At 36.5% G+C, this 14,193-nt stretch overlaps 1 protein-coding gene across 2 annotated transcripts in view; it reads left to right on the top strand.

The window, feature by feature from the left end:
- Positions 1–505: 505 nt before the first annotated feature.
- Positions 506–14,193, top strand: part of LOC106139859 (formin-like protein) — a 64,649-nt gene continuing 50,961 nt past the window's right edge. For both annotated transcript variants that reach the window (XM_060947197.1, XM_060947198.1), the window contains exon 1: positions 506–859. In XM_060947197.1, coding sequence (XP_060803180.1) covers positions 707–859 — 153 coding nt within the window. In that variant the 5' untranslated portion in view covers positions 506–706. The remainder of the gene's footprint in view (positions 860–14,193) is intronic.

Genomic DNA, 14,193 nt, shown 5'->3' with positions numbered 1-14,193 from the left:
TATTTGTTTGTTTATTGTTAGATAAGTTATGCTCAGATACTGGCGTAATTGGTTACGGGGAGAAGTGAATAATTAGAGCGAATCGGTAAGGTGTCCGCTTAAAACGCGTGATGCGCAGGAAGGCACAGGTTCGAATGATTCGGCTTCGGCCATGTACCAATAACTATTATCAAAAGTTATGTTTGAATACTAACCGATGCTCTCACCATGAGGGTAATTATCGTGAGGAAACCTGCACAATCAGGGAACTGGATGTGTAATCATGATCGATCCAATACGGGTTAGGTTTACCTGCAAAGGTTACGGAGATCAGATAGGGGTCGCTTCGTGTAAAAACCTGACTCACTCTATTCGTGGTCCATGGTCAAAGGCATTCTCTGGGTTTCTCTCCAGAGTAGTGAGAGCCAAAACTAAAAGCCAGGAGAATGAAGAATCTAGTGCAAAGCACATCACTAGAGCTGCCACGAAGCTGTCATTTGGTTGTCACTCGATGTGGCGTGGCGCGCGAAAACTTCATTGCAGTCCGCTTCCTCTGCTTCGTTGTTGTTGCACGTTAAATTTGTTAAACTCGTTCTCGCGAGCTTTGTGTTTCTAATGTGAACTTAAACCTGTTGAGTTAAAAATTGTTCTAATATTAGTGATCTTGTCTGTGATAAAATGACTTAATTGAATATGTGATCACAATAGTGCCGTTCAAGTTCGTATAATGGGTTTGATAACGTCAAGGGATCAGACAATGTTGGATGGACCGGTCGCGTCGGTGAAGAGCCACCATGTACGGCAGCCGTCGACCCGGACCCGTACGAAGCCTCCCATGCCTGACCGGGATGAGCTGGAAAGCCGCTTCGTCAAAGTCCTGGTGAGTGGGAATGTACAAATTCGCCGGTTTCTTTGTTTACAAACACTAGGTTCTTGTTTACTCTGCACCTTGAACATCCCAAGGCGTCGATATTCTGAATTTAAGCATGAATCTTTTACTTAATTCCACAAATGCGGCTAATGTGAGGTATTCATAATAGATTGAGTATGTTTTTATGGCTATACACTGGCTTCAATGTTGAACTTTGAACTGTACCAACTTATAAATACATAGCCAAATACTAAATTTGGACTATTCTAATTTGTCATAAACTAGCATATTACAAAGATAAGTCACATCACATACCTACATTAAAATTACACACTTTAGTGACTGGAAATGTTGTAATTTTTACCCGGATCATAGTTCCCATTAAATTATTGCTCTGAAATTGCATATCCGTTTCTCAGTTTCCTATTACAACATGAACTTATCAAAGTTTCATTGACATATGAAACAAATAGATAACTCGGCATCCTCTTCAATTATCTATTTTGTTTTCATTTGTAATTGTTGATAAGATTAAATGTTTCATAGTAAAAACTTTATAGGTCCGACTTGCTACATTTTTTATTTAAACATATACTATTGACATTTTTCCTTGTTTACTCACCTGAAACTGCTGTAGGAAATAACCAATATATGAGTAATGTATTTTTAATTAATCTTGGTACTTGTAGTCTTTTTCTTAATGTGACTAATTACTATGTACGTTTGTATTGATGTACACAACATCATTTAGTTGCACTCTTTACTCAGAATATTTTTTATTCTATAATTGCTTCCTTCTGCTTCTCTTCCTCCACAGATTTCAGTCAATCAAAGGAAGAGCTGATAAACTCAGGATTTTTCTTTGAGATGTGTAGGGCCGACTATGCATTTCTGAATACCAATTCTGTCTTTTACCCTTTCCATGGACAGAGGAGTTTTTGATTGGCGAAAGATCAGATAACATGAAGAGTGCATTTAAAGTCATTTAGTCCAAAAAATTACAATTGACTATATAATAATGTCTCCAGATATAATTTACCTTACAAATCATATTGATCTGAAACAATATTGACCTAATAAACATCTGATTTACATATTGTGGGCATCAATACCATTTTAGGGAACAAATAGCACAACAGATTTTTTTTAATATAATAAAAAAATATTACTTAGTAAATATTGCATATTATAATATAAATTTTTTGTATAATAATAAACTTAAAACTCCATTCATATTAATATTATAAAGGAATCAAATAAATGATGTCATTAGTAGTAAAAATGTGATAAGTTTTATCATCAAATCCTCCATATTTAATTGAATATTTATGCTGTGATTCAATGTCAAACTGGTTTTGTATTCAACATAAATGATTATCCTGTAAATATATACATGCAGTCAATTAGTTTGCAGAGGAAACATATTAAAATTACTGTTCACACATAATATGTGAATAAAGTATGCAGGGTAAGTGATAGGATACAACTTTTATATGTGTTTATAACCACTGTAAATTGGAATTCTCTCTCCGTGTCTCTCTTCCCCATATATATATACAACTTGGGTATTTTTCAGGGCAAGAGTGAATAGGCCCTTTTTGAGCTTGCACGAACCACCTTAGTCCTCATTTTGCTTTCCACTGAGCAGATTGAGGTCAAGCACACTCAAATTATAATAAAAAAAATTGACATATTTATTGCAGCTTATATTTCAATAACAAAAATAAATAATTAGAACTTATCACATTGATTGAGCTAGCGCTATGTTCCTTTCTCTGTGGGACACAGTATGTTTTCTAATTGCTTAAAGACTTTTTTAAAGTCAAGGAAATGCTTAAATTTGGGACTCTTTTTTAGGAAATGTACTAGCAACATGTCTCTATCTTTCAACTTAACGCGGCCTTTGAGTCTTTTCGAGTCTGTTGGCTCTATCTTCCCCGTAAGGAATAAAGACGTAGTATTTTATCTAGATAAAAGTATTTTGTGGGTGGGGTGTGTGTATTTTAAAATAAGCCTGTAGATGCTACATAGAGACCACATTATCGAGTTTATCGCATTACAGAGTCCCATTGACGAGCTATTTCGGTTCCAACGACCAGCTGTTATCGAAGAGCCACTATCTGTCCGGTGACGTCAAACGACCATTTAATAGGGGTAGTTGTAACGAGAAAGGTCTTTCTATAAACTTTGAATTAACTTGGAATTCTTCTTTTTGGCGATTGGCTTGCATCCTATTTAGCAGTCACTATTTGAGTCTCAATTCCATGTTAAGCCATACAGCTGAACGTGGCCTTTCAGTGTTTTCATGACTGTTGGCTTTGTCAACCTCGTAAGAGATTAGACATAATTATATGAATGATAGAAGTTTAAAAAAACAGATGACACACAATATAACTTACCGGGGCTCACGAGCTGCGTTTGTAGCACTCTATTTAAATGAGGAAATTATGGGACTAAACTGAATCACGCATGACCTGGTCTGGAATTCCTACGTGTAGGTACTAGACTGTGTGACCTACGAGCGGGGCCTGAGGTGTACCTTATTAGTATTTAAATGAGCATGTGACTCCCCAGTGTGTCAAGAATGACCTGTTCAGAAATTAGCTTAGCTGGCTTTGTGTCTTATGAGAATGCATCCCGATCGCGAACCTTGTGTTTTAGTTCTGTCCTGATTACAACAGACAAACGCATTGCCAAAATTACTGGTTAAAGGAACTGATAATTGTACCATGTAAGTACATTTAGTTCGTTGGGGAGTTTTATGGAGCGGTAAATGGCGTGTATGAGGGCAAAAAGAGGATATTTACCTACTTTATTTACGGGAACCGATAAAATAAAACTTTTTGCGTACAAAGTCGCAAACAAAAGTAAGATTAATCTCCAAAATTCATCTTTCCTCTCATGGGTCTACTGGAAGAGATTTCTTTTGAAATAAGTAGCACCTTTGTACTAGAATTACTGTAATAAATGCTTCTGTATATAATTTTGTGTACATAAATAAATAAATAAGATTACCCATTTTAAATGAGTACATGGGTGCTAACCCGTTTTTCCGATGTTTTGGCAAAAAAAAAACAATTTTTTTCAGACTACTATCTTTTGTAGCTTAATATGTCTGGCTTGCGCTCTCAATCAACTTTATTGAGTAAATTACACCAACATGAGTCATGTAAGGATGACCTGGTCGCGCGGTCACCTAGGGCCTTGACAGCAATAAAGGCAAGTGGCGCTTGCATCATCAGATACCGCGAAGCTGTCGCGTGTTATGTTTAGGGAGTAATGCGCCAACTCACACGCATGGTAGGTCTGTACGAACTCGACCAAATTTTTGGTATCTTTTTACACTTAACCCTTGCAATCAGTCACTTACCTCAAACACTAAAACATTTCATAATATCTAAAGATTTATTATTCTTGCATTTTCTATTGCATCATCGGATAATGTTTATTGCTTATTTAAGCACATTTGATGGTATAAATTGATGTGAGTTAGCTGTAGTTGTGTCGAAATTGAACTAGGACCGGTTCTGTGGGAAATTGGAATGTCATCAAAACGTGTTCTTACGTACATATTACGTCTTTACCCCTAACGAGGTAGACAAATCCAACAGTCTCTAAAAGACTGAAAGGCCATGTTCAGTTAAAAACCTGTCCGCGGAGTTCATGTTGTTTTCTTACCAAAGAAGAATGGTATGTGTTAAGAAAAAAAAAATTCGTTCGAGTACACCTCACGAGAACACGTACAGTACGAACATATAACATCTTAATTTCTTACGGGGTCGAAAAGCCACAAAAGTCGAAGGCCCATTTAGACCGTTCACTTGGAGAAACAAGTACAATTTTGAAGTAGCAAGATGAACCTTTCATGAAATACTCATGTTATAGTACACGTACGAAATATAACATCTTATTTTCTTACGGGGTCGAGTCGGGGTAAAGTCACAATAGTCGAAGGCACTTTTAGACCGTCCATGTGGAGAAACAAGTACAATTTAGAAGTAGCAAGATGAACCTTTCAAGAGATACTCATGTTATGCCGTATCGAGCTTAGAGTAAATAAACAACATCATAATACCCAGCTTATACTCTGTAATCTCCGCGCGCGTCGCTTACAGGTTTTCTATTAATCATTTGTGCATTCCTCCGCGCCTCGGAACACGCGAGTTGTCCGGACACACTCGTTTACATTTTTCTTGTCCACTTGCGGTTATGGTGGGGCTGGGTTAACATTATTATATATGTGTAATCTGTGGTATCGCAAACAAATGTATTGCTATAATCAGGGAACTCGATAAAGCTTGTCAAGACACCAAAACATATGTATCGGTATTAGTGCGCGTAAAAGTATATTTTGTAAGTATAAGGCCGAGAAGAAAGATTTAAAAAGTAGAAAGATGTAGAGTCTATCTATGTCTATTATGCATAGGTCGATCATTAAGAACAGCGTTGGTAAGAACTGAATTGCGTTAGCTCAGGGACGCGAAGGTTTCCGTAGATAGAAGGCTTATGGTCATGGAGGGCTGTTGATAATGATAATGTGTGTGTAATAAGTTCCAAGAAAAATAAATTCGCATCACAGCAGCCAAAATGAGTATTTTAAATGAGTACAAAAATACGTGATTGGACTAAACGTTATTGAAACACTACATACCGAGAATAGTAAAAAAAAAAAAACAATCTAATGGTTTTTTCAACAGTTGTCCGCGTCTAAATCATCAGCAAACAATACAAATGCGGTGTTTTTTTTTTAATAATAAGCCGAGTTAAGATTGTATCGATGGCAGTAAAAACCGCGTTCCATGGTGTGTTGTAGGTGACGTAGGTCCGCTTACAGATAGAAAATCATTCTTCGAACATTGAGTGGATAAGCGGATACCATCTCTTTATACAAGAGTGCCCAAATTCACACCGTGTCAGTCGACTAGTTTATTATTACCTATCAGTATAGAAACCGCCGAGGTTGCATTAAGGGAGTTATGAATGTGGATGAAGCGAAAGAATTATGCAAGGATCGTGGCAAGTGCAAAGATGCAGACGCTGCCTGCCCCTCCGGGAAAGAGGCGTGATTTTATGTATGCATCTATGAAGTGAAAGAACTGTGGAAAGATGTAGTCTCTGCCTACCCCTCCGGGAAAAAGGCTTGATTTTATGTATGGTATATATTTAACTAATGATGGCAGAAACATTCTGTTCTTAGCTTCTCTATGTGATTGGTAACCGGCAGTGCGCCGCACTGGAGCATATCTGATGTTGATGGTACTGGTCATCGGCACGCATGCAGAATGCTATTGCTGTATGCTCATGATGCGCTTACACATGCGTTTTTGTGCGTTGATTCTGTATAGTTTTGTATCAGTTACGCTTTCAAGTACTGATGTATCATGATCAGTGTCATGTATAATAACACTCCAAAAAAATCGATATTTGTGCCTGGAACTACACGGCTACCTACCTACTAATAATTCTTTACCACTTTGTACAGTGTTCTAAGTACAGTGAAGACTACTTACTAATAATGTCTTAGTATGTAAGTTTCTCATGACAATAATGGCAAGAATCCAACTGTGACAAATGATTGATCCGCTGACGGATTTACGCCTTTGGGCATGTAGGCAAAGTTGATTGCGTATGCAAGGTAAGACCCATTAAATTTGAACTGACTGACAAACTAAAGGCTGTTGTTTCTATCGCTTTAAATGTTGTTTACATAAATAAATCACGGCTTTATCCCTTAAGAGGTAGACAGAGAGTCTTGATGGCCATATAGTGACAGGTTCCTAGTAAGTTCGCTTTATTAACCTTTATATTATCCAGACAGAAAATCAGAGGCTATAAGAATTGAAAAACTATTTTGAATGAGCCATTATAGACGTTATCCTACCTAATCCGACAGTAAGGGTGAATAGAATCGATCAATTCAATTTGAATACGTGCCACTATGAACGGTAAAATGGTAATGTGTCTGATGGGCCATCAATTAGTCCGTATCGAACGCGACCACAGATTAAATAAATACCAGCTGCCGACAATCAAAGCTTTATTGCATTTCACACGGATTCGAAATATGTGCAATTGAATTCGTGGAACGCTTTCCCAGATATATTTCCTTTGGGAATTTCAGCGTGACCGGAAATTGTATAGTAGGTATCTATAGCGAACTTAATCAATTATAAAAATATAAACATTTCTGAAAGAGGAAACTGGCTGACGATAAACGCACAGCGGGGCTAGAAATTGGAATTGACGTGAAAATTCCTTATGTGGACTAAGAAGCAACTAAAAGAGGATTTCCCGAAATGCCCCTCGGCAACAGAAAGTAATGGAATTTTTCATTTTAAGTGCTTACAGCCCTTTTTATTTGCCTATATTCACCATAATAAGTCTAGTGAACATGGTAAAGAGATTGCAGACAGCATCCTAGAAACAATTGTTTGTGATATGTTTCTCAAAATTTTGCTCATTGTAAAGAATGAATCCATGGCTGGCTCTGTAACTTCCTCATGTGGAATTTCACGCTCAATTATTAACGAATTTAGTGCAATAGTTATCAGAAATTTATTGCTATGCTAAGTATGTAGTTCCTTATTGTAAGGGCAGTGTTGTTTCTTACACTAATGTAAGAATCAATTTGGCCCCTTGTGTTTAATATTTTAATCTTAAGATGATATTTAATTAAAAACAGGTCAATTTTTGTGTGGAAATCTTTTTGGCTTTTTAACTTTAGTCTTACCAGAGCGAACTAATCCTCTCAGAAATCAAAATACTGTTGATGGTGTGCCTAACCTATTGCTCTGTCTCAATGGAATCGACGAACGTATATTTCTACATTTCTCAGTCCATTTAGATAAGAAATACACAGTATTACTTAATTTCTTTATATTTCACAGATCTCCATGAATTCGCTATTTTTATACAGCGTGTTCAGATTCGCACACTTCGTATTGACTGCCCCACTTGGTGTCGTAATCGATCTCATTCGGCGTTTCCTGCATAAAACTGCGTCAACATCATTATAACCGGCCTTGTGTATACCCCGTTCTTTGTACTCACAATCACAGCCATTTTGCAGGTCCAAATTGGCTAGATTTGGTTTTAGATAAACCTTGAAGTGTGATTTGAACTATTCTTTAGATAGAAGTTGAAGTAGTTACTCGCCAAAAAATACTATATTTTAAACTACTTGTTAAAAGTGGTAGAATTTGCGCCTTGAGATGTAAACGCAGTTCCGTTAACTTAATTGTGTTGTGCTAACATCAACATTATCACCAGCCGGCCAGGTTCTTATATCTAAGGCTGTTTTATTTAAGAATGGTCTTCGTTTTACTTTTGATTACAGACTATTATCTACGCATTCGATTACATTATCTACTTTTGTTTTTCTAAGAATTACCCATTACATAATAATAGTAAGAAAGGAAACTATAATATCTAAATATCGGGGAACTTCATTGTTGAGCATTTTCTCTTCACGCCCTGTGACCACAATAGCAACAAACAAACTACGGCTCGTGCTGCAATAACTGTGGTTAACCGACTGTCAAATATTATAAAAAAAAAGTGACAACAACTACCGGTGAACGTAAATACGTAAGCAATAATGGTCATTATTGCTCTGAAGCGAAAGAAGTATGCAGGGATCGTGACAAGTGGAAAGATGTATTGCGCTGTTCTAATGGTGAAGGAAAACATCGCCTGTACGTTCATGCAATTGGATGTCACCATAATCCAAAATGGGTTAGCTTCACCTGCAAAGATTGCGACGGTCGGGCGAGGGTCGGTTATTGTAAAAACCTGAGTTCAACTGGACCCAATCGAGGAGTGTGGCCTGTGCATGGTGCCTCTCGTTCGGACATTCGTGGTCGTGGGCTCTTCTTTTGAGTGGAGGAGATGCAACCAAGACCAAAGCCAACAGGATGATGATAAATTATTTTTTTTGTTACATTAATACTAATTACTTTGGAAGAAAGGTACAGTAGCGTAAAATCTTTTATAATAATTATTATCTACTCTTACCATCACTTTACTGCAGCAATAAATAATAGCATTTTATTGATAGTTATGCAACGATGTGATCAAAACAGAACACATAAACTTGACATTGAAATGACATGATGACATGCCTCAAGAAGAAAACAATTAAAATGAACCTTTTAATTGCGCTATTTTACTCTGGTATTTCGACGTACAAAGTTTCATAAAAGATACGGGGGTCCTTGGAAGTGTAGAGATGTAGTCTCTGCCTACCCCTTGTGGAGGCATGATTTAAGGCATACGACGCTAGTTTTCATTTAAGATAACATCATCTGGGGTGTACCTTCAATCATTAAAAAGATGCCAAGTAATGTAACAACTATAGCGCTATATTTCCGTGAACCACCAATTCCTTGATTGTAATAATTGATATGATGCATGTCACCATACTAGTACGGCCTTCGACCGTCCTAGGCCGTCACGGAGTGTGCGCGTACGCAAGTAAATGTACCTATTGGGTTACAGCGTGGGAATTTTGATGATCTGTTTTTATCTGCCATATATATTTAATTCTAAAACTGACAAATTGAAAAATTTTGTTCCTGCGATTTATATATCTATTTTGATAAACAAAGACCCACAGTCCACATAACTAAGGGTTTGTTTTGTGAATTTGATGAACATAAGATCACTAACAAATACGGAACATCTAAAAGTTTAGAAAAATATCAATGCAAATAAGAAAATGAATGCATTCGTGAATTTATTGTAAATATAAATACCGGATTCGTGATAAGATAACACTTCGTGTTTGAAAGGAAGTCCCACGACGATAGAAGTAGAAGCTATCAAATAAAACAGGAAACCTATTTGCCAATAAATTTATTGAAAAAAAACTTCACGTCCGTAACAGCTTTCATTTTGTCTGTTTTCACTTAACCTCACTAACCCTAAATAAAATCCCAGCTCCCAGACTGTCTTCATAGGCAGATTTTATTCTAAATCCAAAACATCATCCTGCTAGCGTTAGTCCTGGTGGCGACCTCACCTGTCTGGAGTCCAATCCAAGGAACGCCTATGACCACGATCCTATATTAGGAATTTGATTATATTCACAAGTTGCACACGCAAATACCTATATCTACTGTTACGATGTTACCTGACCTTAGTTGTAGCGATTTTCAAAATTGTTATTTTGAACTTATTAAAAAACGTGCCGTGTGGCACCAATAGAAAAATGAATACGACTATTACGGGATATGATTAAAAACTTGAGATTCTTTAAGACGATGGGCTTGCAACCTTGTCACTATTTGAGTCTCAATTATATGATTAAGCCAAACATGGCCTTTCAGTCCTTTGATGACTGTCGGCTCTGTCTACCCCTACTGCAAGGGATATAGACATGATTAAGTCTTGTTATAAAACGTGACGGAGTTTACCTCGGTGTATCTTGACGTTGGATAAGCAATTAAACATGACACCTGCATGACGCCGACCTTAACCCGTAAGTAGACGTGACGCGGTGTTCCATTCACAAGCAACACTTATGTAACCTGACAAATGTGGGAATACTTATGACATCGTGCTGGTGGTGGCATCCCTGGTGAAATTAAGGTGAATGCCAAGTGAAGTGCAAGTATTTAGATGTTTTAGCCGATTTAACACTGAAAGGTCGTGTGACTAAGCTTTTTACTACTGGTCCTTTTTTTTTTAAATACAACATCCTAGACTCAGATCAATCAGAGAAATTTAGTTTCTAATCATGCCCTGCCTGAGCGGAATTCGAACCCGAGACTTCTAATGTCACAGACAAGCGTATTATCGCTGCGCCATTGGGGGTCGTCAAAAGTTTAAGAACATTCAATTATAATCATGATTTAGTTTAATTCAGTGTATAAAAGCTTTTCTTTAATTTACTTTTCTTGAATAAGAGATTACTCCTACTCTAAATAACGGGAATCCTTTATGTAATGACTCTGCTATTGGCTCGCATGGACAGTGTGAGAATATAGTTAAACCAATGTTCCTCGGAACAATACTGCCATATTATGTAAATACCCGCTATATTGAATCAAACAAAACGACAGTTTACATCATCATGTCAGTTATCAACAATTTTGCATTCCCTTGAGGAAAAAAGAAGTGCAATCTTTTCACTTCGTTCTGCTAGCTTTCGTCCACTGTGTGAGATAGAAATTTTATTTTTTTTAATCCAATTTTTTTTTAAAGTTTAGGCAAAGGAGAAACGCTATTTCAAATTCGTCGTCTCTAAATTATCAGTTACTGCTTTTTTATGATGTCAATGTTCAATATATTCTTAGTTCAGAGAAACAATGAATGGCCTTTTTTTTGCTTTGCGATGACGTTATGGTCAAAAAATGATATCATATAGTTTTACGTAATGTCGAAGATTGTTGTTTGAAAATTTTTTCGTTCACTGATTCATATAGTCTCTTAGACCATCATACTTAAATGAATCTGCCTGCAAACTGCAAAAACTATCGCTATTTCACTGTTTATTATGATGTGAAACGGGACAGGGATAGGGACAGGGATTTTTTCGGTAGCTGGTGAAACAAGCTTACATTATCACATAATGAACTCTAGTTTTGGTAAATTTCCTAATGATTAAGTACCATATTTGTTTCACATTTAAACTTTTTTTTTATTTCTATTCTTCGCATTAGTTTTCTCTGCATCATATGCTGTCATTCCTCATACTACAATGATGAACGCGTTACAGTTTTCACTATGGTTTCTACCCCACCCAGTATCAACTAACCCACAAATTAGTGCCGGCTCATTAGCAGTCAGAATCGGCTGTCTGCGACTAATTGCGGTGCGTATATGGAATGTTAGTACTTGCACTGTTGGCAATTACTTCATCCACTGATTCATGTCTTGAGACAAGTGGATACATTTTTTACTTCATAGTGACCATTTAATAGTATTATGATTTTGTGTCTATTGCTTAACACTTTCAACGTATCGTGTGCTTTTCTGTCTACATTTTTATTCTATGTTTATAAAGAAATAGTATTAGTGTCATCATTGACACTCATTCATATGATCGAAATCGTCGACCTACAAGAACTTTTCCGAGACTTCTGTTTTTGATCTATAATTATTGATTTGTTGTTTTTTTGTTTGCAAAATCCAACAGATCTTTTGAAATGTAAGCAGTATAATTCAAAAGACCTGTTGCAAGTTTCAAGCAATATCATTACTATTCAATATTACTACAACCCGAACAGAACACCCATATAAGGGTTCCTTTTACTTTAACTGTCTTCGCATTGACTCGATTTTCAAGGATTAATTCTTCTAAGTTACTTTTTATTTCGACAATTTCCTGTGGCCCTATATTTTTGTTTTTGTGAATAATCGTATTCTAAGTCATATTTTCCGTTGGTCCGATTATCGCCCCCTATGGCACTCCTACAATGTTTTCTGTTACGCTGACTGCACATTCGTGTCATATCGTAAAGAAAATGTCACAAAAACCTTTTTTAATGCCGTCTGTCTTTTGGAGTGAATGATATAATTCGTATATTTGAAGTAACTAAATTACATTGAATGGAAAGATGTTACAGTACCCACTTATTTTGGGTTGATAAATTTTAGTCACATCTAATTCTACCAATCGCCTTGGGTAGAAAAATATTTTTTTGAAGGTATGTTTTTAATGCGCTAACTTTTAAACCGTTTTGGTTTGATTTTGTTAAATTTAAGATATAGGATCTGTGAATAAAATTTTGAAAATCGTGGGGCATCAAAATGGGTTAAACAGTTCTTGAGATATTTGCAATTTAAGTGTTTAAAAAATTTAAGTGTTCGCTAGGTATATATCGCTACGAACGACTAGCTATGAACCAAAGTTTTAAAAATGATTTCTTGAAACAGAACGTATAATTTTAATAATGTATGCAATGCAGCCGATGATGCGCCGGCCAGCTGACTGCGCCAGTGACATCACAGAGCATCCACATGTGGCCGCCATGCGTTTTGTTCCATGTTTGAATTTGAAAAGTCTCTTTGTTCTGTGTGTTTGTTTGAACTGCCCTAATGCAGAATAATGTTGTGTTAAAAATATTAAGGTTTTATTCAGTTGTAATCAATTTTTTTTAGTCTTGGTGTTTCTATTCTACACAATATTATACCTTATAATTACTTTTCGATTATTTTAACCTACCAATTATGGACTGCTACATCTTGCTACATAAACTAATCTGGATAAGGTTTTCAATATACTATTGCTGCTGTATCTTAATAGAGATCAATTTTCTCAACAACCCTACCAAATTACGACCAACAATAGCACCCTCCTCTTGAAATGTTTTTATTTTTAAACTGTAATCAAACTGATGACATCTGTCACCGACAGAACTAGGGGCCGAATCGTCTCACTTCATCGTTTATTCTGTACAATGGTTATTATTGGTAGTTCTTTTAGGCTTTTGATATTTCGCAGGATCTCCTAGACTACTTCAGGTTGTAGAAAAATAAGTACTGATGGATAAAAGCTATTGTTGTTACCAAGAAAAAAATCCTTGTCTTTTCATAACCTGTAAAGTATTACACACACACACATACACATAATCACGTCTATATCACTTGCGAGGTAGACAGAGCCAACAGCCTTGAAAATACTGATAGGCCACGATCAGCTATTTGGCTTACCTACTGCCAGAATTAAGATACATATGAAGTATTTCGTACGTATCTTAAGAGCATCCCATACTTTGAAGACAAACACTGAAAATACATTCGGGAATGTGTTAAAAATAAAGAGCATAATAATGATATCATTGTGTTCCAATAGCCCACATTGTTTCACCATTGAAATCTCTTAACGGCAAAAGTGTAACACCAATTGAGTCATCGTCTCCAACGAAATACGAGGTGGAGGTATCAGTTACGGCTCTTAACACCACTGACAACCTTGGTGCAGAAAGTAAAACTGCGAAATTTAACTAGAACAGCCGACAACATCATGTCACTATATCACGCACGTACCCTAATGTCTTCATAACAATTGAATTACAATGAACTAGAATGCTCCCGTGGTTTCGGCTATGTATAATGAAAAAATCTCTTCCAGATTTTTTCCCAAAGGAAAATTCTCCTTTAGTCCAGCCTTAACCCAGCGATTTGGACTTTGCTGTGCTTTGATATGTCAGTCAGCATCCTACATGCATACATTAATAAAATCACGTCTTTATCCCTTACGGGGAAGATAGAACCAACAGTCTCGAAAAGGTATTGAGATTCTAATAGTGACATGTTGCTAGTCAATCGCCTAATAGAAGAATCCCAAGTTTATGAGCCTATTCTTTCGTCGCCTTTTACGTCATCCAGGGTATAGAAAC

Source organism: Amyelois transitella, chromosome 13, assembly GCF_032362555.1.
Source record: "Amyelois transitella isolate CPQ chromosome 13, ilAmyTran1.1, whole genome shotgun sequence".
NCBI classification, from domain to species: Eukaryota; Metazoa; Arthropoda; class Insecta; order Lepidoptera; family Pyralidae; genus Amyelois; species Amyelois transitella.
The sequence above is the reverse complement of the archived record's forward strand: the minus strand, read 5'-3'. Positions and strand labels throughout refer to the sequence as shown.